Source organism: Bos javanicus, unplaced genomic scaffold, assembly GCF_032452875.1.
Source record: "Bos javanicus breed banteng unplaced genomic scaffold, ARS-OSU_banteng_1.0 tig00001692_1, whole genome shotgun sequence".
In the NCBI taxonomy this organism is placed as follows: Eukaryota; Metazoa; Chordata; class Mammalia; order Artiodactyla; family Bovidae; genus Bos; species Bos javanicus.
This window is the reverse complement of record NW_026893637.1, coordinates 546,321-570,880: the sequence shown is the minus strand read 5'-3', so window position 1 is coordinate 570,880 and position 24,560 is coordinate 546,321. Positions and strand designations below refer to the sequence as shown.

At 50.8% G+C, this 24,560-nt stretch overlaps 2 protein-coding genes, 1 long non-coding RNA gene and 1 pseudogene across 7 annotated transcripts in view; 1 reads left to right on the top strand and 3 right to left on the bottom strand.

The window, feature by feature from the left end:
- Positions 1-1,740: 1,740 nt before the first annotated feature.
- The window catches only part of LOC133243974 (liprin-alpha-1-like), a 333,694-nt gene continuing 310,874 nt past the window's right edge, over positions 1,741-24,560 (bottom strand). The window contains exons 1-2 of one of the 2 annotated variants that reach the window (XR_009735234.1): positions 3,888-4,121; positions 1,741-3,322 (exon numbers count right to left, since the gene is read on the bottom strand). Coding sequence is in view for 1 of the 2 variants with exons in the window: in XM_061410667.1 (XP_061266651.1) it covers positions 3,223-3,322 (100 nt within the window). In the remaining variant the exon portion in view is untranslated. Of the gene's footprint in view, positions 3,323-3,887; positions 4,122-24,560 lie in introns of those variants that run through there. The other variant, XM_061410667.1, reaches the window with a different exon arrangement.
- On the top strand, positions 10,725-22,615 carry LOC133243969 (liprin-alpha-1-like). Of its 4 annotated transcripts, none has more exons than XM_061410662.1 (4): positions 10,725-11,685; positions 12,319-12,470; positions 13,302-13,474; positions 22,203-22,615. In XM_061410662.1, exons 1-4 carry the CDS (start codon positions 11,668-11,670, stop codon positions 22,244-22,246), a joined length of 387 nt encoding a protein of 128 aa, XP_061266646.1. In that variant the 5' UTR covers positions 10,725-11,667; the 3' UTR covers positions 22,247-22,615. The 4 variants fall into 4 exon arrangements, 3 of the variants coding, with proteins under 3 accessions (XP_061266646.1, XP_061266647.1, XP_061266645.1); XM_061410663.1 differs by lacking the exon at positions 22,203-22,615 and adding an exon at positions 18,137-18,339 and having other exon boundaries at positions 10,732-11,685; XM_061410661.1 differs by lacking the exon at positions 22,203-22,615 and adding an exon at positions 16,002-17,626 and having other exon boundaries at positions 11,491-11,685.
- On the bottom strand, positions 18,091-22,206 carry LOC133243971 (uncharacterized). The gene is made up of 2 exons (XR_009735233.1): positions 19,362-22,206; positions 18,091-18,645 (listed from the first exon to the last, which is right to left on the bottom strand). It is a non-coding gene; the product is annotated as an uncharacterized LOC133243971 (long non-coding RNA).
- Positions 24,394-24,512, bottom strand: LOC133243980 (5S ribosomal RNA; annotated as a pseudogene).

Below are 24,560 nucleotides of genomic sequence, written 5' to 3'. Positions count from 1 at the left end.
AGTGGGCAGGGCCTGGATTGTCCAGTGGGTCTCATGTGGAATGGAAAGAAGGGCTTCCCCCCACACACACACACACACCCCACCCCCACTGTTGTCAGCCTTGTGACTAGAAACGGTCCCTGAAACAAGAATCACACAAACCAGAGAAGCCCAGATGATAGTCCTTGAGATGAAGGAACTAAGCAGCTGGTTGAGATGGCACCAAGGGGAAAGGTTGCTCTTTTTGTCTGCCCCTCTACTCCTTTCTTCCTGGACGCCTTAGGGGTTCGTCATGGAGATTTGAAATAAAGTGCACAAAAGTCATATGTGTTGAATCAAGATTTTGCATTTAACCATCTCTCAAAAAGGAAGAGAGCTTCACCTGCACATGTTTCTTTCAAAAACGTCAACTGCTTTTCAATTCTGGGGTTTCTCTCTTGCCTTGTTCAAGTAGCCTTAATAGTAAAAATCAACGAAAACTACATAAAGATTCAAAGATACCAACAAAGGACAGCTTCTGTTTCTGAAATCATCTTTCCATTTAGTAGAACACGAGCTCTATTCTTTGTATTTTGCCTAGGGAATTAGCAATGTCCTGGTTCAGATGGCAAGGCATCCGCCCGCAGGAGACTGGGGTTTGATCCCTGGGTCGGGAAGATCCCCCCAGAGAAGGAAATGGCAACCCACTCCAGTATCCTCGCCTGGGAAATGCCACGGACAGAGGAGCCTGATGGGCCGCAGTCCATGGGTCGTATCAAAGTTGGGCTCAACCCAGCAACTACGAACAGAAGTATTTCCAAAGACCACACTCAAGTGTGTGTGTGTGTGTGTGTGTGTGTGTGTGTTTGTGTATCTCCTCTCGCCGTCTTGGAGTCTGTCTCGGAATCTTCATGTATTTCTGCCTCTGTATCTCCTGACAGCCGGCCGCCGGCCCGTTCTTCTGGCGCCGGCCTCTGCCAGGTGTTCTGGCTCTGGCTGAGGAGCTTGCATAGGCCAGCTGTCTCCCTTGGCGTGGGTGCGTGCGAGTGTCTGTGTGCCTGTCTGTGTGCCTGCCTGTGTGCCTGCCTGTGGCTCGTCTGCTCTCACAGGAAGGTCGAGTGCTTGGCGGGCGGCGTGGGGGCAAAGGGGGTCCTAGGTAGTGCGAAGGGGCGGGGCTGAGGCGCTCCAGTCGATTGTGCCTCCCTGGGTCCAACTGTGTTTGAGCACCAGGCAGGTGCCGGGCAGGATGGGCGCTCAAGATTCCCTGCGCCTAGGCCCGAAGGAGGTTTAGAGTCCAGCGGGCCACTGGTGTCGGGTCACGGCAGGCCCCGAAGATCGACACCTCTAGGGCCGCGTGGCCCTGATCAGCGAACCGGATCGGGGGGAGGCCCTGCTCGGCGAGCGCAGCCGGGCTTGGAGTGGCTAGGGGTGGGAATGGGCCAAGACCTCCGCACCCCTCAGCCCACCCCCCAGGCCCCACGGGCAAGCACACCCACCCTCCCGGTTACTGGGGTGTCCTGGAAGCCCTTCGGGCCCCCGCGCCTGACCAGGTGGTTCCTGGTCTGGTGTTGGCAGTGTTCGGGGGGCGGGCCGGCGTCAGCAGGCTGGAGTCCGGTCGCGGATCGTGCAGCTCAAGTACAGCACGCCCCCCAAGGAGAGGTGCGGCCTGTTGGCCCGACCTGCAGGTCAGAGTGAAAGGGCGGTGAAGAGCAAGGCTCTTAGGGTGTCCCACGGCAACCGCCTCTGTCTGGCTGACGCGGTTGCCGTGGGGTGGCATGTGTTTTCCTCTTTACAACCTATGCTTGCTGCTCTTCCAGTTTAACTTAGGAGCAGCCCTTATTTTCTGCATTTCTAGTTGTCACTGTTCACTGGGTCTTTCCATGTGGTGCTTGGGGTAAAGATCCTGCCTGCCTGTGCATCAGATAACAAGCGATGTGGGTTCGATCCCTGGGTCGAGAAGATGCCCTGGAGGAGGGCGTGGCCACCCACTCCAGTATTCTCGCCTTGAGAATCCCATGGAAAGAGGAGCTAGTGGGCTACTGTCCCTGGGGTCGCAGAGTCAGACACGACTGAAGCAGGTTAGCACACACTCAGGTTTTAGTTCAGCCACTCAGGTGTGTCCGACTCTTTGCCACTCCGTGGACTGCAGCACTCCAGGCTTTCCTGTCCTTCAGTATCTCCTGGAATTTGCTCCAACTCATGTCCATTGAATCATCATGCCATAGAACCATCTCATTCCGGTGGCATCCACCAGAGAGGTGGCTGGGGTTTGGCAAAGTGCCTGGTCTTGCTGCGTGGGTGTGAACCTGCCCTCACCACTCCCTGACCGTGTGACCATCACCGTGTCCTCCTCTGTAAATTTGGAGGGGGCAACACCTGCTTGGGAAGGGGCACACACAGCATCTGGTATATAATCAATGCACCATCCATCGCAGCATTGTATATATTAATAACAGGGATCACATTTAATAACCTGCTCCTTTTTCTCTCTTGTCACTTAACTGTGCTCCAGAGCACATCTGCTTTACTTACCCCTGTAAATCCCACACCCAGCACAAACAAGACTCAACAAATTTGTGGCTGAAGAGGCAGGAACATACCCTGTCTTCAAGGAGATGAAGCCAAGCGAGATGAGGGCCTAATGATAACCCTGTGTGATGAGGGGACCCCAGGAGGACCTGCGTGGCTGTGGGGTGGGGTGGGGGCATGGGCAGAACCCCTGATGAGCTCCTGGGACGGGGAAGGTGGCAGGAAGGAGGGCGGGCTGTTCCTTGTGGGGTGTCCACAGATTGTACTTCACCCCTCACTGATGAGCACTTAGGCAGTTTCCAAACACGTGTCACTGTTAGGAAGAAACAATCATTGCCCAGCTCCTACTCAATTGATTTCGTACAATATGTTTCTAGCATTGGAGTACAATCATCTGCTTTATTCATTCCATGCTCCATCCATCCACCCATCCAGCCAGCCATCTGTTCATCCAACCATCCACTCACTAATCAATCCATCCATCCACTCATTAACTCATCTGACCATCTCAGACCCATTGAGAAGACAGACCCCTCTTCCACTCCTGCTCCCAGGAGGACCCCCAGCGTGAGTGACTGGAGCCTTGTGGGGACAACAGGGGAGACACAGAAGGGAGATGCCTGCAGGCCCTCCTCCCTCTGAAAGGTGAAGCACCCACCTGGTCCTAATGCCTCCTTGTTGGGGTGTTCAGGCCGGCCCTTTTCCTTCTTGTGAAACAAGGGGCTGATGGAGGACTTAATTGATGCCCTTTTTCTTTGGGGCTTTGTGCAGCGAGTCCTGCCTGCTGGTGCCGCTGCTGGGGTTGTTCCTGGGGCTGTCCTGAGAGCCTGTCGAGCTTTAGGGAGAGAAAAGGACCTTTAAATGGCACCCTCGTGCAAACACACACCCCTCCACAAGAGCTACTGATAGAAATGGGCACCAGCAACACCCGCACCTCAACCTCGAAGCAGACAGTGGAGTCTCCTTCACCAAACACACTCCACACGAGCAATGCAGGCTCCGAGACACAGAGAACCACCCCAGGAAGTTGAGATTCTCTGCCTCGAGCTCTCCCCCGAGGAGGGCTGGACTCCAGGCCAGCTGGTGCAGAGGGCACTCCGACCCGCCATCAGGGTCGCTGCTCAGCAGGTGAAAACGCTCCAGCAGAAGGCAAGCTCCCCTGCTCTGGGCAGTTCCCCCCACCTCCTGCAGGGTGACTGTCCCCGGCCATGGCAGGAGAGCGACGGTCACCGTGCAGGTCTGCTGGCCAAGTGACCACACGTGTCCTCCACCGAGTGCTGCCTGGCTCAGGACGGGAGCTTAGGTCGTGGTCTCAATGAGGACAGTGTCAGTCACAGGAGGGGACAGAGTCTCCTGAGAGGAGACCCCTGAGGAAAAGGGAGGGACCCTCAAGAGTGAACCTGAGAGGCACAGGGCCATCACTGTCAGGAACGTGCCCTGGGCCGGGCAGACCTCTACCAAGATCAGGAAGAAAGCTCCCACAGGAGTAAATCTGTAGAGAAGGGCGTTTTCTAAAATCACTGAGGTCACTGAGCTCTTCTTCCCCAGCACCTGAAGTTCACCACTAAACACAGGCACTGAACCCAATGGTATTCCTTTAAAATCATCCTTGCAACTCCTTCAAGACAAGAGGCGCAGGGCTCCTGAAACTGATGGCGTGCACACAGGCTGCTTACTTGTGGGCATCCCTGAGGTCCTCGTGGGTGGGCTGTGTGCAGCGCCCCCGTGTGCAGGCGGTCCAGCCAAAGGGACTGCAGCGAGGCGGGGGTCGAGTTTTCACATTTGATAGCGGTCTTGTCATCTCCTACCTCTTCCCATAAAGCTGGCAGCTGAGGGAGTGAGGTAAGTGTCTAATTGGCTAACAATAGACTGTTTTGAAAATGGCAATCACATAGGCGTTACATGATAACCAGAAACTTATTTGAAAATCTATTAGCTATGCTTTCCCTTAAGTACACACACACAAAAAAACCCTTGTTCTAGCTTAATGCCATCTTAAAGGACTGTCTTGTTCAAGAGAAGCAGGGCTATGGGGCAGCGAGAGCATCCGATTGAGTGCAGAGACCCTGGATGGGAGCCTCCCTGCAGCTGGGCTCCGCCCTCTCTGGAATCCAGTGACCAGATGGCCCTGCCAGGCAGGAAAGCAGAGCGACGCCAGCTCTGTGGACCCTGCACGGCATGAACTGCCCTGATGAAAGGACTTTGCTCATTGCCAGATGTTGCTCAGAAGCACCACAGCTAGAGTACAAAACCTCTCAGCAGAGCCGTCCAGAACTTTCTGTTTGAAGGAGAAAAAGACACAGCTTGTGCCACATCCAAGATCATTTGTGGTGATGATGCAGGTTACTGGAACCCATGACAACAAGAGAAACACAGAAAAGGTACCTAACCCCTCCACGAGAACACCATGTGCCTGGATCGTATTTCTCGGTAACATACAGACTCGGGGCTACTCACTGAAGTACTTACACGCAGTTCGAGTGTCATTTGCTCACAGTGGTTTCCATAAAGCACCCCCTGGTCTTCACTAAGAGATGATCTTGTATCACCCTAGAGGGGTGGGAGGTTCAAAAGGGAGGAGATATATGGGTACCTATGTCTGATTCATGTTGAGGTTGGATAGAAAAGAAAATTCTGTAAAGCAATTATCTTTCAACTAAAAAATAAACAAATTTAAAAAAGAGAGAGAGAGAGAGAGAGAGAGAGAGAGAGAGAGAGAGAGAGAGATGATCTCTCCTGGACTCCCAGCGTTTCTGCTGGTCCTGGGTGTGAGGGCAGGAAAGACAGTGGTGGCAACAATGTGGGGAACAGATTAACCCCTCACGGTCCAGACAGGTCTCACTGACACATCTGGGTGTGTGGTTAAGCCAGGGGAGGTTTTAGGAGACATGCATGGCATGTATTTTTATAAACAATGAGTGTGTTGTTTTAACCAACTAACCTGTGCCTTTTTAGTGGGATTCTGTAAAGAATACTGATCCCATGCAGTCCCACGGGAGCTTGGTGACAACAAAGTGACAGTGCAAAATACAGCTGAACTCGTTTAACAGCAGCTGGATAAACTGGTCACCCTTTCCTGAGCTCTAACAAGAACCCTCAGACAACAGAAGGCTACAAAGGCTAGAAATTATCCACATGGAACTGAACAGGGATCGATCTCAAATTCAAGTTAAAATAAGCATTTATAAAAATCAGAAAACAGCAACGAACAGAGCAGGGAAGTGACACACCTGGGTTGACTATGGACTCAGTGGAGACAAACACCTGCCTCAAAGTCAGGGACTGCGGCCAGCCCCTTCGCCTGGGCCTTCTCCTGAGGAAGGCCTCTGGGTCCACAGCCTGGCTGCCCTCCCCCAGGATGGGAGCCACACCACTGGTGCCCACGTGGCCAGGATGGGCAGCACCATGTCCACTTAACAGGAGGGCAAAGCAGGCCACAGAGCAGGCGAGCAGCACACCCAGGTCACCAACCCCAGGGGGACAGCGCTGGTCTGCTGTGCCCAGGAGAAGGGCTCCTGGGCACTGAGCTGCCTGAACTGGAGCACAGCCACCCCAGTCCTGCGGGAAGGCCCAGGAGTGCTCGGTCAGTGTCCTGGGAGCAGGAGAGGGACAAGGAAGGCCAGCCCTTGGGGCACTGGACTCCAACAACAGGGGCTCATCCAAGTGACCCGAGGGGAGAGGCAGCGAGCTCCCTCCTGATGCTCCCTCCATCAGGGATGCCGTGATGCACACGAGAGCCTCTGGAGGAAAGGTGGCTGGATGGCACCACGTTTAAGTGTCCAGGCTCTGATCAGACCAGTCTGCACTGCGCTCCTGGGTGTGAGAGCCTGGTCAAGGTGCCTGGCCTCACTAAGTCTCAGTGTCTATGTCTGCTGAATGGGGATAGCAGCAGCCTGGATCTCACCTGGGGCTGAGATGACAGACTTGGAAAGCACGTGCCCGGCACACAGAGTCTCCTGCACACTGCTACCCACCATCATTAAATTGGCTTCCCACAAATCTAACATCTGTGGCTCTGATTCAGTAATTTCTTATAAGAAAACACTAAGTGGAAATTCCATGGTGGTCCAGAGATTAAGACTTGGCACTTTCACTGCCAGGACACTGGTCTGATTCCTGCTTGGGGAACTAAGATCCCATAAGCTGCGTAGCATGGCCAAAAACATAAGTAAAGAACATTTTAAAAATAAGAAATAATACTATGTCTATTATAAACAAGCATGAGATGATCAGAAGGCAAACAAGTGGGAGAAAGGCACACTGTTACAATTGTCCCAACGAATGACCTATTTCCAACAGAACCATCAGCACATTTTAAGTGGTGGGTGAGTTTCATCACTTCCATTAAAACGTCAATTATTCACCAGGACATAATCACACAGTGTTCATTCATTTTAAACGATAAGGACTCTTTAATACTTCACAGAGGAACAAAGGCGTGCTACATTACTAAATAGTTTACCTTTCGACACTGCTTCCTTAAATCACTAGGCTGATAGATGCATGCAAAGAAATGAAGAGAAAGCAGATTTATTGCGACTTTGAAGCTAAAATTTCAAGTATCCGTAAAGACAAATACAGTAAAGCAAAAATGATGGCAAACATGTAGGTGACATGAAGATTTACAGAACATATGACTGGAAGCAGAACATTTTTTTTGACCACAGAAGTTAAATAAGCTATTCAAGATTTACTAGAGAAACAGTATAAATTATTACTCAGGAAGATACCATTCTATTACAACATCATGATTTATTAAAGCATAGCATTCTGTACAACAAAGGGCCTTAACAGGTGTCTATTCTCAGCCAAATCTCTCTATAAGTTAGTTTCTCTTAATCAAAAACATGTTATACTTTAAATTAGTAATTTAACTGATGAGGAAGTTACTGTAATATCTATTTTAACATTGAACAAATCTAACCAGCTCTTGGACATTAATGTAAAATCCTGACATAGAATTTGATTTAAAACTTCTCGCAATAAATTCATTAAAGCAAGTTCCCTGTGATAATATGTAAGAATGAAAGCTAGCATAATAGCAGGTGCAGTCTTTACATTTTATTAACGATAGAAGATACTTTTTTAACGAGTCTAATAGAGACATTAACTGTGCAAAAGCTGATGAGATTTACAGTCTTAAATACAAGCACCAACACAGAAAGGATATTGTGTCAGTTCAGTTCAGTTCAGTCGCTCAGTCGTGTCCGACTCTTTGTGACCCCATGAATCGCAGCATGCCAGGCCCCCTGTCCATCACCAACTCTCGGAGTTCACCCAAACTCATGTCCATTGAGTCGGTGATGCCATCCAGCCATCTCATCCTCTGTCGTCCCCTTCTCCTCCTGCCCCCAATCCCTCCCAGCATCAGAGTCTTTTGCAATGAGTCAACTCTTCACTTGAGGTGGCCAAAGTACTGGAGTTTCAGCTTTAGCATCAGTCCTTCCAATCAACACCCAGGACTGATCTCCTTTAGAATGGACTGGTTGCATCTCCCTGAAGTCCAAGGGACTCACTCTCAAGAGTCTTCTCCAACACCACAGCTCAAAAGCATCAATTCTTCGGCACTCGGCTTTCTTCACATCCCAACTTTCATATCCATACATGACCACTGGAAAAACCATAGCCTTGACTAGATGGACCTTTGTTGGCAAAGTAATTTCCCTGCTTTTTAATACCCTATCTAGGTTGGTCATTAACTTTCCTTCCAAGGAGTAAGCGTCTTCTTAATTTCATGGCTGCAATCACCATCTGCCATGATTTTGGAGCCCGCAAAAATAAAGTCTGACACTGTTTCCCCATCTATTTCCCATGAAGTGATGGGACCAGATGCCATGATCTTAGTTTTCTGAATGGTGAGCTTTAAGCCAACTGTTTCACTCTGCTTTTTCACTTTCATCAAGAGGCTTTCTAGTTCCTCTTCACTTTCTGCCATAAGGGTGGTGTCATCTGCATATCTAAAAGTCCATTAATTCTACACTTAAGAGGATCATTTCTTTATGTAAGCACAATCTCATTTATGAATTACACATAATATGTAGTTTAGGATCCATCTACATTATGCTTATACCTGCGTGCTGCTGCTGCTAAGTCCCTTCAGTCCTGTCCGACTCTGTGTGACCCCATGGACTGCAGCCTACCAGGCTCCTCCGTCCATGGGATTTTCCAGGCAAGAGTACTGGAGTGGGTTGCCATTGCCTACTCCTATAACTGCACAGTGATACACCAATTCAAATTACTGCTATGGGGGAAAAACACCATTTAACGAGACAGGAAGACAAAGCACAAACCCGACTAAGGGGACTCACGCTGTGGACCACAGCACTGCTATGACCAGAGGAAGTGTGGGGACGGGGGAGGGGAGATGAATGGGTAAACTACAACCTCGGGGGCTGGGGGGGGGGGGTCTGGATTGAGGACGACTAAGCAGACAACAGGATGAGACAGGAAATCAAAACCAATGATGAAAGCAGACACACTGTCAGAGAACTCCAACAGCAAGGAAAACATACAGAACTGTTCTTTTCATAAATATTCGGAAAGAAATCAAGCATGAAACCACAGAGAAATCGTCAAAGAATTTTAAATATCAACTAATTAGCCAATGATGCAAATTATAAAAACAGTGTCAAAAGACCACAAAATGGACTAGTTACCACTTCACAGGCCTCTAAAATGATTCACGGTTAATTTAATTATAAGCTGACTAACAATGCAGCTAACATGAAATGGGTGGTAACAGAAAAAAGAGATAATACAAGTCCAGTTACAAAGCAGAGTGTTGTACACGTGTTAAAATAGATATTATGGTAACTTCCTCATCAGTTAAATTACTAATTTAAAGTATAACATGTTTTTGATTACGATAAACGAACTTATAGAGAAATTTGGCTGAGAATAGACACCTGTTAAGGCCCTTTGTTGTACAGAATGCTATGCTTTAATAAATCATGATGTTGTAATAGAATGGTATCTTCTTGAGTAATAATTTATAGTGTTTCTCTAGTAAATCTCGAATAGCTTATTTAACTTCTGTGGTCAAAAAAAATGTTCTGTTTCCAGTCACATGTTCTGTAAATCTTCATGTCACTTACATGTTTGCCATCATTTTTGCTTTACTGTATTTGCCTCTACGGATTCTTGAAATTTTAGCTTCAAAGTCGCAAAGAATCTGATTTCTCTTCATTTCTTTGCATGCATCTATCAGCCTAGTGATTTAAGGAAGCAGCGTCGAAAGGTAAACTGTTTACTAATTTAGCAGGCCTTTGTTTCTCTGTGAAGTATTGAAGAGTCCTTATCGTTTAACATGAATGAACACTGTGTGGTTATGTCTTGGTGAATAATTGATGTTTTAATGGAAGTAATGAAACTCACCCACCACTTAAAATGTGCTGATGGTTCTGTTGGAAATAGGTCATTCGTTGGGACAGTTGTAACAGTTTGCCTTTCTCCCACTTGTTTGCCTTCTGATCATCTCATGCTTGTTTATAATAGACATAGTATTATTTCTTATTTTTAAAAGTTTCTATACTTATGTTTTTGGCCATGCTGCACAGCTTATGGGATCTTAGTTCCCCAAGCAGGGATCAGACCAGTGTCCCGGCAGTGAAAGTGCCAAGTCTTAACCTTTGGACCACCATGGAATTTCTGCTTAGTGTTTTCATGTAAGAAATGACTGAATCAGAGCCATAGATGTTAGATTTGCGGGAAGCCAATTTAATGATGGTGGGTAGCAGTGTGCAGGAGACTCTGTGCCGGGCACGTGCTTTCCAAGTCTGTCATCTCATCCCCAGGTGAGGTCCAGGCTGCTGCTATCCCCATTCAGCAGACATAGACACTGAGGCTTAGCGAGGCCGGGCACACTGCCCAGGCTCTCACACCCAGCAGCGTGGTGCGGACTGGTCTGATCAGAGCCTGGACACTTAACCATGGTGCTGTCCAGCCTGCTTTCCTCCAGAGGCTCTCGTGTCCATCACGGCATCCCTGATGGAGGGAGCATCAGGAGGGAGCTCTCTGCCTCTCCCCTCGGGTCACTTGGATGAGCCCCTGTTGTTGGAGTCCAGTGCCCCAAGGGCTGGCCTTCCTTGTCCCTCTCCTGCTCCCAGCCCGCTGACCGAGCACTCCTGGGCCTTCCCGCAGGACTGGGGTGGCTGTGCTCCAGTTCAGGCAGCTCAGTGCACAGGAGACCTTCTGCTGAGCACAGCAGACCAGCGCTGTCCCCCTGGGGTTGGTGACCTGGGTGTGATGCTCGCCTGCTCTGTGGCCTGCTTTGCCCTCCTGTTCAGCGAGGACACGGCACTGCCCTTCCTAGCCACATGTGGCACCAGTGGGGCAGCTCCCATCCTGGGGGAGGGCAGCCAGGCGCAGACCCAGAGGCCTTCCTCAGGAGGAGGCCCGGGGGAAGGGGCTGGCCTGGGCCCTGACTCTGAGGCAGGTGTTTGTCTCCACTGAGTCCATAGTCAACCCAGGCGTGTCACTTCCCTGCTCTGTTCGTTGTTATTTTCTGATTTTTATAAATGCTTATTTTAACTTGAATTTGAGATTGATCCGTGTTCAGTTTCATGTGGAAAATTTCTAGCCTTTGTAGCCTTCTGTTGTCTGAGGGTTCTTGTTAGAGCTCAGGGGAGGGAGCCCAGTTTATCCAGCTGCTCTTAAATGAGTTCAGCTGTATTTTGCACTAAGTTACTTTGTTGTCACCAAGCTCCTGTGGGGCTGCACGGGATCAGTATTCTTTACAGAATCCCACCAAAAAAGCACAGGTTAGTTGGTCAAAACAACGCACTCATTGTTTATAACAATACATGCCATGCATGTTTCCTAAAACCTCCCCTGGTTTAACCACACACCGAAATGTATCAGTGAGACCTGTTTGGACCCTGCAGGGTTAATCTGTTCCCACACTGTCTTTCCTTTCCTCACACCCAGGACCAGCGGAAACGCTGGGAGTCCAAGAGATATCATCTTCTTCTTCTTCTTCTTCTTCTTCTTTTTTAAATTAGTTTATTTTTTAACTGAAAGATAATTGCTTTACAGAATTTTCTTTTCTGTCAAACCTCAACATGAATCAGCCATAGGTACCCATATGTCTCCTCCCTTTTGAACTTCCCACCGCTCTAGGGTGATACAAGATCATCTCTTAGTGAAGACCTGGGGGTGCCTTATGGAAACCACTGTGAGCGAATGACACTCGAACTGCGTGTAAGTACTTCAGTGGGTAGTCCCCAGTCTGTATGTTACCGAGAAATACGATCCAGGCACATGGTGTTCGCGTGGAGGGGTTAGGTACCTTTTCTGTGTTTCTCTTGTTGTCATGGGTTCCAGTAACCTGCATCATCACTACAAATGATCTTGGATGGTGGCACAAGCTGTGTCTTTTTCTCCTTCAAACAGAAAGGTCTGGACGGCTTTGCTGAGAGGTTTTGTACTCTAGCTGTGGTGCTTCTGAGCAGCATCTGGCGATGAGCACAGTCCTTTCATCAGGGCAGTTCATGCCGTGCAGGATTCAGGGTGACAGCATCGCTCTGCTGTCCTGCCCCGCAGGGCCATCTGGTCGCTGGATTCCAGGGAGGGCCGAGGCCGGCTGCAGGGAGGCTCCCGTCCGGGGTCTCTGCACTCAGTCAGATGCTCTCGTTGCCCCATAGCCTCGCTTTTTTTGAACAAGACAGTCCTTTAAGATGGCATTAAGCTATAACAAGGGTTTTTTTGTACTTGGGGGAAAGCATAGCTAATAGATCTTCAAATAAGTTTCTGGTTATAATGTAAAGCCTGTGTGATTGCCTTTTTCAGAACAGTCTATTGTTAGCCAATTTGACACTTACCTCACTCCCTCAGCTGCCAGCTATACGGGAAGAGGTAGGAGATGACAAGACCGCCATCAAACGTGAAACCTCGACCCTCGCCTGGCCACGGTCGCTTTGGATGGGCCGCCTGCGCACGGGGGCGCTGCGCACAGCCACCCATGAGGACCTCAGGGACGCCCACAAGTAAGTGACCTGTGTGTGCATCGTCAGTTTCAGGAGCCCTGCACCTCTTGTCTTGAAAGAGTTGCAAGGATGATTTTAAAGGAATACCACTGAGTTCGGTGCCTGTGTTTAGTGGTGAACTTCAGGTGCTGGGGAAGAAGAGCTCAGTGACCTCAGTGATTTTAGAAAATGTCCATCTCTACAGATTGACTCCTGTGGGAGCTTTCTTCCTGCTCTGGGTAGAGGGCACGTTCCTGACAGTGACGGCCCCATGCCTCTCGGGTTCGCTTTTGAGGGTCCCTCCCTTTTCTGCAGGGGTCTCCTCTCAGGAGACCCTGTCCCCTCCTGTGACTGACACTGTCTTCATTCAGACCACCACTTGCTAAGCTCCCGTCCTGAGCCAGGCAGCACTCGATGGGGGGCATGTGTGGTCACCTGACCAGCAGCCCTGCACGGTGACCGTCGCTCTCCTGCCACGGCCGGGGACGGTTACCCTGTGGGAGGCGGGGGGAACTACCCAGAGCAGGGGAGCTCGTCTTCTCCTGGAGCGTTGTCACCTGCCGAGCAGCGACCCTAAGGGAGGGTCAGAGCGCCCTCTGCACCAGCTGTCCTGAAGTCAAGCCCTCCTCTCGGGAGAGCTCGAGGCAGAGAATCTCAGCTTCCCGGTGCGGTTGTCTGACACCGGGGGCCTGCATTGCTCGTGTGGAGTCTGGTTGGTGAAGGAGACTCCAACTGTCAGCTGCGAGGTTGAGGCACGGGTGTTTCTGGGTGCCCGTTTCTATCAGTAGCTCTTATGGAGGGGTGTGTGTTTGCACAGGGGTGCCAGTTAAAGGTCGTTTTCTCTCCCCGAAGCTCCACAGGCTCTCAGGACAGCCCCGGGAATAACCCCAGCAGCAGCACCAGCAGCCAGGGCTCGCTGCACAAAGCCCCAAAGAAGAAGGGCATCAAGTCCTCCATCAGCCGCTTGTTTCGCAAGAAGGAAAAGGGCCGGCCTGAACACCCCAGCAAGGAGGCGTTAGGACCAGGTGGGTGCTTCACCGTTCAGAGGGAGGAGGGCCTGCAGGCATCTCCCTTCTGTGTCTCCCCTGTCGTCCCCACGAGGCTCCTGTCAATCACGCTGGGGGTCCTCCTGGGAGCAGGAGTGGAGGAGGCGTCTGTCTTCTCAATGGGTCTGAGATGATCGGCTGAGTTAATGAGTGGATGGTTGGATGGATGGATGAATTAAGAGTGGATGGATGGATTGATTAGTGAGTGGTGGATGGATGAACAGATGGCTGGCTGGCTGGGTGGATGAACGGAGCATGGAATGAATAAAGCAGATGATTGTACTCCAGTGCTAGAAACATATTCTACGAAATTGATTGAGTAGGAGCTGGGCGATGATTGTTTCATCCTAACAGTGACATGTGTTTGGAAACGGCCTAAGTGCTCCTCAGTGAGGGGTGAAGTACAATCTGTGGACACCCCACAAGGAACAGCCCGCCCTCCTTCCTGCCACCTTCCCCATCCCCAGGAGCTCATCAGGGGTTCTGCTCATGCCCCCCACCCCACCCCACAGCCACACAGGTCCTCCTGGGGTCCCCTCATCAGACAGGGTTATCATCAGGCCCCCATATCACTCAGCTTCCTCTCCTTGAGGACAGCGCATGTTCCTGCCTCTTCAGCCACAAATGTGTTGAGTCTCGTTTGTGCTGGGTGTGGGATTTACAGGGGTAAGTAAAGCAGATGTGGTCTGGAGCACAGTTTAGTGACAAGAGAGAAAAAGGAGCAGATTATTAAATGCTATCCCTATTAGTAGTAAATACAATGCTGAGATGGATGGTGCATTGATTATGTACCAGATGCTGTGTGTGCCCCTTACCAAGCAGGTGCTGCCCCCTCCCGATTTACAGAGGACTGCCGGGAGCCGGCATATTGCATATTGAGTGCATATTGCATATTGAGTGCAGCACTTTTCAGGATCTGGAATAGCTCAACTGGAATTCTATCACTGCCGGTAGCCAGCGTGAGGAACTCCACCCATGACAAAGGTCATGAGGAAGGAGGCTTGGCATACGCAAAGGCGGGATCGAGCTTCAGGAGTCCCCCTGGAAATTCTCGAGCATATACCCCCAAAACCAGAGTCTGCCTACTTTCTGCTTTGTGCTTTCACCTACACCTCTGACTTTACGGGGGGCTGTCCCCCACTACCTCTCTGAAAAAAGTTAGCTTACAGCTCCAGTTAATAATTCCTGGGTGTGACAGTGTTTAACCTACAAACTCCTTTGGAAATCCTCTAGCCTGCCTGAATAGGTTTTCCGGCCACATGTGATTGTTCAGAGCCTCCCAACTGTGAGAAGCAGGAGATGTTCTAACTGTCTAAACACAGATTCTTTTGAGTAGTTAAAAGATTGATTAGAAATTGTATTGGTGAAGGGATTTTCACTTGTTGGGCCAATGTTTGCTGCTAAGTCTCCATATCCCTTACCTGCTGTGTCCCTGGCAGTGTATTGATTAATTGGTGTAAGTAGTAGCTTTAATGTTTGTAACCTGGGACCCTTGAGTTAATTCTTTTTCTTGTTATAGCCCACCACACCTTTGCTCTGTAGGAATGCAACTTTATCTAATGCTTTTGGAGGGTGGCTCCTGACCAATCACCTTTAGAGAAAAATAAGTTTTCTGAAGAAAAGGTCTTAAAATGTTAACAGGCCTCTGGGCCAGAAGATGATGCAAATCACCTAAGCTTTTGCATATGATAAGTTTGCAGGAAGAAAGCCTGGCTTGCTGCCTGACTCTACCCCTTCCCCCATTATCCTCTATGCATAACTTAAGGTATAAAAACTACTTTGGAAAATAAAGTGTGGGCCTTGTTCACCGAAACTTGGTCTTACCATGTCGTTCTTTCTCTTACCTTCTGGCTGAATTATTCAGCCTCTTTTCTCCACTGAATTTCCTCACTGAGCTATCCTTATTTCAGCCTCTTTTCTCCACTGAATTTCTTCACTGAGCTATCCTCATTCTATTACTCTTTATATCCTTAATTAACGTTTAATTAAGCAATTGTTTCCTGATCTTCGCCTACGCCGTCTCTCCTTCGAATACCCTGGATCAGCCGGGGCTGGTCCCCGGCAGAGGACAAAGTGACAGTCACCTGGTTAGGGAGCGGTTAGGGCAGGTTCACACCCACCCAGTGGGACCAGACACTTTGCCGAGCCCCAGCCACCTCTCTCGTGGATGAAACAGGAATGAGATGGCTCTATGGCATGATGATTCAATGGACATGAGTTGGAGCAAACTCCAGGAGACAGTGAAGGACAGAAAAGCCTGGAGTGCTGCAATCCAAGGAGTGACAAGAGTCGGACACAACTGAGTGACTGAACTAAAACCTGAGTGTGTGCTAACCTGTTTCAGTCGTGTCTGACTCTGCGACCCCAGGAACTGTAGCCCACTAGCTCCTCTGTCCATGGGATTCTCCAGGCAAGAAGACTGGAGTGGGTTGCCATGCTCTCTTCCAGGGCATCTTCTCAACCCAGGGATCGAACCCACATCTCTCATTATCTATTGCATTGGCAGGCAGGATCTTTACCCCTAGCGCCACCTGGAAAGCCCCAGTGAATGCTGACAACTAGAAATGCAGAAAATGAGGGCTGCTCCTAAGTTAAACTGGAAGAGCAGCAAGCACAGGTTGTAAAGAGGAAAACACACGATGAGCGACAACAGCGCCAACAGAAACAAGGGATGCGTTCACCCACAGAAAGAAAATGTCTGTGCCGTTCGGAAGAGGAGTCCATCAGCCCTTGGAGGGACAGTTGGAACCAGAATGAAAACCGAGGACATGGTCAGCAGTGCCCACCACACGGCCTGGGTGGCATGGTGTCACTCACCAGGCTTCCTGTATCCCCAGAGCTGCTGGCAGTAACATCTCTGAGTGCCAGGCCGGGCAGCATCCCCGAGTGAGCTAAGGCATCACTGCTCTCCTTCCAGTGCTGCTCCGGAGCCCTCTGTAGGCGGCCACCCTCATCCCCTGCCCTGCCACTTGCTGGGGCCCAGCTGTCCCCCTGGAATCCTTTCAGCCCTTGAGCTTGGGTGTTCCCAGCCCTCTGCCACACCGGACTGGGACACAACTCAGGACTTGGGCTTGAGATATCAAGGAGACCGTGAATCTGGAAGGACACCACCCTGGGGCCTGTGAGAGAGCAGGAGAGCAAAGCCCCTACGGGGAGGAAGCAGAGCTGGGGGAACGTGCCCACAGCCTCCACTGCCTCCTGCACAAGTGCCTTTTCTTTGTCTCTCCTTGATCTGAAACAAAGCCCAACTGCTGCTGCTCCGCAGGTGATTCCTAAAGATGCACCTCCTGCCAGAGCTATTGTCCTGCTTCTCTGGGGCTGCCTGAGTGTGCTCAGGAGTATCAGACAAGTAGGGCTGCCACACCTCATACTGGAGGTGGGGGGCCTGATACTGGGGAAGGGTCGGAGGTGGGGGGAGGGTTTGAGGGTCGGGGAGGGCCTGATGCTGGCCTAGGGCCGTGACGCTGGACTGGGGTCTGATGCTGGACTAGGGTCTGATGCTGGGGGAGGACCTGATGCTGGACTAGGGTGCATCATTTGGGTCCCCGTCAAGGTTGCCCTCGGACACCCCACGCTGTGACCGATGGCGAGCCTCGACACCTGCACTTTGTTCCCACCCTCGGCCCGCTGCCCACGCCTCAGCAGCAGAGGGGCCCTGTCCCCGCAGATGCTGAAGTGATGGAGCCTCTTGTCTCCGGAGCCAAGGGCATGAACACACCGTCGGTCGTCCTCTAGGGACACCTATGCTTCCGCCTTCTGGCCTTTCCATTGCATCCGTCCATTTCTCTTAACAGAATGTCCGTGTGATGACACGGGCTCCCATTACCAGCTCTGGTCTGTTCTCAGTGAGAGTACAGCTTACCCTCGGCACTCTTTATTGGCCCTGGGAAATTTTGCTTCAGTACTTTATTGAAAGAAAGCAATAAATAATACTGTGATAATAATAGTTCAAAAGTAGACTGTACATACTTTGTCACATATTCGGGAAGTTCACAAAAGATTAATAGGAAAATAGAATGATAACAATGAATTGTACAAGTAAATTAAAGGCAGAACCCACATGTAAAGAAACATGCTGTCTCTGTCTACCAAGATACCAGCTGCATAATAAATATCACACTGTGACCTGAACGCATCTCTTGCTGGCTTTTTTAATGTGCCGCTGAAAAAGTAAAAATTACATTTGCTACTTATACAATCCAGAATGGCTATGTCATCACAATCTAAAAATGTACGCCTAGGTCCATTCTTTAAACATGTTTACAATCATGTAAAAAGATGATTTACATAAAAATAAGGCCTTTGTCAGAGCTACACTACCCTATCTGTCTGGGAAGTGGCACCTTCACTGTCCAGCTCGATGGCTCTGCAGCGGGTGCAGGGCATCGCGATTGGTCCCCAAAGAGTCTCACCGGAGAGGAGGGATCCGGGTCCACAGAGACTGGGTTACAGGAGAGATTTTCAGTCTTCTTCTAGGCATCCTTTCAGCCCAAATTTCATTAGAAGCTCACATTTAACACCCAGTACTTTTAAATCACTTCACGCTGTGGACAAAAAGCATTTCTTGCTAGAAAAAGTACAGTTTAGGCCAGTCGTTAACATCCAACAACAATTGGTTGAAATTAAGTTTTCTTATTTCAGAGTGATTGTTGGAGAGCTTGGTTACATTCTGGAAGGATAATAAAGCACACCGTGTCATGATGATTTTACAATCGCAGGAAAACCCCTTCTCTCATGGTTTAACATTGAAAAATTAAACAAGAATAATTACAATAAATGCATCATTTACAAAAGCCCTGTGTTTGTTCATAGGATTTATACAGACAAGCACTACAGTACATTCATTTGAAAGACTGAAATCAGGTATCAGAACATGAAATTGATCTGAAAGGATATTCATAGCCTGAATATACAAGAAAAAGGAAGGAATTATATAAATGAAGTCATAAGTTTACATAAATATCAGAAACATTAAATTCTAAAATATTTTCTCTATGGTATTCATGAATTTTTCACTAATTAAAAACCCTGTAATATCTTTGGGTCCATGTAACAAGTATTAACAGAGTAAAGATTCCATCGAGTTCAAAATGTAGTCTTTGTTGTATACTGGATGCTGTATAAACATCTGGAGAATTCGTGCAGGTAAACTGGAAACACACACAGAAAAGTCAGTCCTGGGTTGGCAGCTGGTGCCCCAGCCCCTGCCCCTCCTGACACCCCCACCCCCCCACCCCATTTGGGGCTTCAGCTGCTTTGAGAATTCAGAGAAACATGGAGGCCCAAGCAGATCAAGGAGAGAACTCTGTGGCTGACTTTATTCTGACATATAGCTAAAAGATGCTGGTAAAAAAAAAAAAAACTCAAAAGCCCAATCCAGCTTTCTAGCTGAGATGTGAACAGGACAGAGCAGACAGCCTCCTGCCCTCAGAGTTGCTCGAGCAGGGCTGGGCCCCAGGGCCAGACCCACCAGAGGCCCACCCAGAGCAGCACCTGCAAGGGAGGGTGGCCCCTTAGCAGCAGCCGAGCCCCAGATGCCGGTGCACCTCCGTGTGAAACGCTGGCCTCCGTACGGAGAGGCCCAGGGCAGGGCAGCCTCGTGAACCCTGACTCTCTGGGCCCTGTTCCCTCCGAGAATGTGCACGCAGGGCGTGGCTGGCAGCACTGCCGCTGTGGGAGGGATACCCATGCGTCCCTATGTGAGGGGCCTTGGCCATGCTCTGATCACTCCGGCGGCAGTGGGGCGCCAAGCTCACGTTCTCTGGTGTGAGGGTTCTCCCAGGCTAACCTCCAGAGACCCACTGACCCTCCACTCCCTGGGGCGTGGGCTCCGTACCCCCGCAGGACCAGGCCGGCCTGTACTCACCCTGAAGCACATCAGGAGCAAGTCCTGACTGTAGCAGAATCCAGCCCCTGCGTTCCCGCCACGCTGCCTGGTCCCATGAGCGCGGGAGGAAGGGTGCAAACACAGAGTGCGGTTAGTCGTGCAACGTCACATGGGGCACGAGGACACACAACGCACACCCGCAGCAGTGCCCACTCCTACTGAGGGTCTGGGGAAACTTCTAGAGGGTGGATGAGCCAGAGAGAGCGAGCCTGGGGGCTGCCACGTGGGGGTCCCTGCCACCCGGGGTGGGGGGAGGGCGGTCAATGGCACATTTGATGACGTAAACGTGGTCATGGGGACAGATACTCCACGTCGGCAGCTGCCAGTCTCTCCTTAGACCTACGGATTCACAGAGCTCCACATTCACAGATTCCACACAGTCTATTGTTATTCAATTTTACACTTACCTCATTCCCTCAGCTGCCAGCTTTACGAGAAAGAGGTAGGAGATGACAAGACCACCATCAAATGTGAGCCCTCGAGATCAGATGAGATCAGGCGTGTTCAGGGTGGTATGGCCTTAGAAGGAGGCGGCTGCCGCCGGGCGCCCTAAGAGCCCTGCGCTGTGCCTCCCTTTCGCTCTGACCTGCCCGTCGGGCCAGCAGGCCGCACCTCACCGTGGGGGCGCGCGCTGTACTTGAGCCGAACGACCCGCGACCAGACTCCGCCGGCCAATGCCGCCACGCCCCCGAACACTGCCACCCCGCGGCCAGCAAACGCCTGGCCAGGTTCGGCAGCCCGGAGGGCTTCCGGGACCCCCAGCGGCATGCCAGGCGTGCGTGCGCACGGGGCCTGGGGGGTGGGCTGAGGGGCGCGGAGGTCTCGGCGCCCTCCACACCGGGCCTCTCCAGGCCCGGCTGCGCTCGGCGAGCCGGGCCTCCCTCGATCCCATTCGCTGCCCAGGGCCACGCGGCCCGGAGGTTTCTGGCTTTCGGCCCTGCCGCCGCCCGACCCCCGCGGCCCTCAGGCCTCTGAGCCTCCTGTGGGCCTAGGCGCAACCCAGCCAGGGCCCTGAGCGCCCATCCTGCCCGACACCTGCCCGATGCCCAAACCCACCGGGAGCCACGGAGGCGCGGTCCACCCGAGTGCCTCAGCCCCGCCCCTTCGCCCTACTGAGGCCCCCACCTTTCCCCCACGCCGCCGGACAAGCACACAACCTTCCTGCGAGAGCAGACGAGCGACAGGCAGGCACACGGACAGACACACAGACAGTTGACAGCCCGCCGTCGCAACCTCATCAGCCAGAGCCATAGCACCTGTGAGAGGCCGGGGCCAGAGGAACGGACGGGCCGCCGGGTGTCAGGAGAGACAGAGGCAGAAAGAGATGAAAGTTCAGAGATAGACTCCAGGACTGTGAGACGGAGATACAGATAGACAGACAGACAGACGCGTGCGCGTGCGCGCACACACACACACACACACACGGAGGCAGAGACAGAGGGAGACACAGAGCGAGTGACAGAGAGACAGCAAACAGGAGACAGGGGAGAGAGGATGGCATCGGATCTGAGACAGACACACTGGCACAGCCCGTGAGGCACCTCAGAGGAAGGTCACGCGGAAGAAGCAGCTTCCCCAAGGGAGGGGGCGTCGGCTTTGGGCCGGGCCCGGCTGGACGCGTGCCCTGGGGCTGGCGGTCACCCGTGGGGACCCCAAGACTTCCTTGAAGCCGAGGTCTCAAAGGTCCCCTTTGGCCTGGCTACCTAAGGCGAGACCCAGCCCCCATCCCCAGGCCAGAGGGTGAGTGTGTGAGAGTGTGTGTGAGTGTGTCGGTGGGTGAGGGTGAGGTCGGGTCGACTTGGGGCCGAGTGAATACCCAGAGTGGAGGGGGGAGGGTGTGGAGGCCGGGGGTTGGGAAGCTTGTGTGTCCTCTTGCTGTCTCTCTCTCCCTCTTTCTCCGTCTCCCTTACCTGTGGTTTCTAGCTCTTGACCTGTCTCGGCGGCAGGGTGTGTGTGTGTGTGTGTGTACCTCCAAACCCAAAGCAACTTTCTATGGAGACATAGTGAAGGGTAAATGCATTCTTACTCATCTGATATATCCTAAAACACTGGACATGTCTGGACTCAAACTTTCAGGGCCGCCTTCCTGCCACCCCTAGCAAGCATTGATGGTGCAACTGTAATCCTCTAAAGGACCAAAAGTCCTGTACAAGTCCAGACATCTGCTCTGTATAGTCTCTTCCTACAGTACAGAAAAGTATAGAACAGAATGACACATTCTTTGTTAATTGTACAGATGAATCAGCTGCTATCTGCTGCCTAGTCAACATGGTCAACATGAGGAAGTCAAGCAAGAGTTCCAAATCTCTTGAATGTGGTCCTTGGAAATACTTCTGTTCTTAGTTGCTCAGTTGTGCCCAACTTTTATGCTACCCATGGACTGTGGCCAGTCAGGCTCCTCTGTCCGTGGCATTTCCCAGTCAAGAATACTGGAGTGGTTTGCCATTTCTTTCTCCAGGGGGTCTTCCCAACCCAGGGATCAAACCTGAGTCTCCTGCAGGTGGATGCCTTCCCATCTGAGCCACAATACAACTAATTGCCTAGTCAAAATACAAAGAAAAAAGCTAGTGTTCTACTAAGTGGAAAGATGATTTAAGAAACGGAAGCTTTCCTTTGTTGGTATATTTGAATCTTTATTTAGTTTTATTTTATTTTTATGATTAAGGCTACTTGAACAAGGCAATGGAGAAACCCCAGAGTTGAAAAGCAATTGACTTTTTAAAAGAAACATGTGGCAGGTGAAACTTTCTTCATTTTTTAGAGTTGGTTCAATGCAAAATCTTTATTCAATAAATATGACTCTTGTGAACTTTATTTCAGATCTCCGCGATGAATCACTAAGGCATCAAGGAAGAAAGGAGTAGAGGTGGAGAAAAAAAGAGCAACCTTTCCCCTTGGCTCCATCTCAACCAGCTGCTTAGTTCCTTCATCTCATGGACTACGATCTGGGATAATCTTGTTTGTCTGATTTTTGTTTGGGGACCGTTTCTAGTCACAGGGCTAGAAACAGTGGAGGGGGTAAGCCCTTCTTTCCATTCCACATCAGACCCAGTGGGCAGTCCAGGCCCTGCCCACTGCATTGAGTCTGTAGCAACAGAATCACCAGTGATGCTGGTTAACAATGCATATTGCTGGAATCCACTCCATTCGCTACTGACTCTTTGAGGTGGTGGTCTGGAACCTATACCTGGAAACTTTCTTGATGATTCCAAATCACACCAAAGTCTGAGAACTATGGAAGATCTTCACATTTCTGGAAGAGCTGCACACCCCCAGAAGGAACCACAAGACTTGCCTGAAATGGTAAATTATAAGTATTGGACTGAAAGTTGGAAGGTCTCCACCTTTGCTATGTAAGTAAAATGATCTTTCTTTGAAATGAAAATGGATAATACTAAAAGTTCACATTGTTCTAGAGCATTAATTAAAAAAAACCCTGAATTATAGAAATCTGATGTATGAGTTCCTGGAAAGCAAGAACCTATATTTATTGATATGTCTTCATGCCTTAGATCGTCCCTTGAATATAGTGTGCACATCAACAGAAGAAAGAAAAGAACTGAATTGACAAAGATACAAAGAGATCCAAAGTGCTGAGCCAAGTGAAAAGCTGAGGCTTCGCAGAACTTTTCTGTCTTTCACACACTGAATAAATATTGAGCACCTACTATGAGCTAGTAGGCATGCAATATGTTTCTGGAAATAGAATGCTGAGAGAAGAAGAAACACAGTTCCTTCTTTCACTGACTAATGATAAATAACAGGCAGATACTTTGAGAACTTCTATAGGGGCCTCTTCCCTCACCAAAAACTGGGTGTCAGAGAAGGCTTTTCAGACTAATAATTGAGTTGAGATCCATAGGTTGAACCAACGTCAACCAGGGTTGAGATGCAGGAAGAATTTCAGGCAGGTAAAATAGCATCTTGGAAGGCTACATGACAAGGGAACCTTAGTACATTCAAGAAATGAAAAATGCCCTATGGGATGGAACCAAAAGAGTGCAGAGGGCATTCCAGTGAAAAGAAATCAGAGAAGAAAGTGGGGACCAAGCAATGAAGGGATTTGGTCATATCTTCACTATGATGGGAAAATACAAGAGCAGTTGGAGCAGGGAGGTGATAGAATTGCATCTGCATTTTAAAAAGGTCATCTTGCTCCACATCACTCATGATTGGACAGACTCAACTCCAAACTACAACGAGGTTCCACTTCACATTAGTCAGAATGGTCCTCATGGAAAAGTCTGTAGATAACAAATGCTGGAGAGGATGTGGAGAAAAGGGAACTCGCCTCCACCGTTAGTAGGAATGTGAGTTGGTAGAGCCACTATGGAAAAGAGTATGGAGGTTCCTGAAGGAACTAAAACTAGAAGTACCATATGATTCAGCAGTCCCACTCCCAGGCATATATCCACCAAAAGTATAACTGAACAAGATACATGCACCGTCTGTGCACATATATCTGTGTGTGCGCGCGGGTGCGCGCGAGCTCGGGCGTTCGCCGGCGAGGATGGGGGTGGGGTGGGGTGGGGGTGGGGCTGGGGCTGGAGCTGGAGCTGGTGCAGCCCCCTGGGATTGCCTGAGGCACGCCAAGGGAGCCCCAGACGGAGACCCGCGGGACGGTGGGGTGGGGTGGGGGTGGGGCTGGGGCTGGGGCTGGGGCTGGAGCTGGTGCAGCCCCCTGGGATTGCCTGAGGCACGCCAAGGGAGCCCCAGACGGAGACCCGCGGGACGGTGGGGTGGGGTGGGGGTGGGGCTGGGGCTGGGGCTGGAGCTGGTGCAGCCCCCTGGGATTGCCTGAGGCACGCCAAGGAGCCCCAGACGGAGACCCGCGGGACGGTCGTCTGGTTTCCTGGAAGCCAAATGCGGAGGGGCTCGCGGGCCGCGCGGAGGCAACCCAGGTCTGCAGCGGGAGTCAGTGCCCTGGCCACCCACCCCCAGGAGGGGCTGGGGCTGCGGGAGCCCAAGAGTTGGGACGTGGGGCGGGGGCTAAAGGAGAGGGAAGGCAAAGAGCCTACAGCACCCGGTATGCCCAGGCGGTCTCCCACCCAAGTACTAACCAGGCCCGACCCTGCTTAGCTTCCGAGATCAGATGAGATAGGGCGCGTTCAGGGCGCTATCGCCTTAGACAGAGGCTGCTGCCACCGGGCGCCCTAAGAGCCCTGCGCTGCACCTCCG

Bases quoted from the DNA above. Each gene is read 5' to 3' on its own strand.
- LOC133243969 (XM_061410661.1), top strand. The intron at 12,471-13,301 runs GTAAGTGACCTG...CTCTCCCCGAAG, and splicing joins GACCTCAGGGACGCCCACAA to CTCCACAGGCTCTCAGGACA. The intron at 13,475-16,001 runs GTGGGTGCTTCA...TTGCATTGGCAG, and splicing joins CAAGGAGGCGTTAGGACCAG to GCAGGATCTTTACCCCTAGC.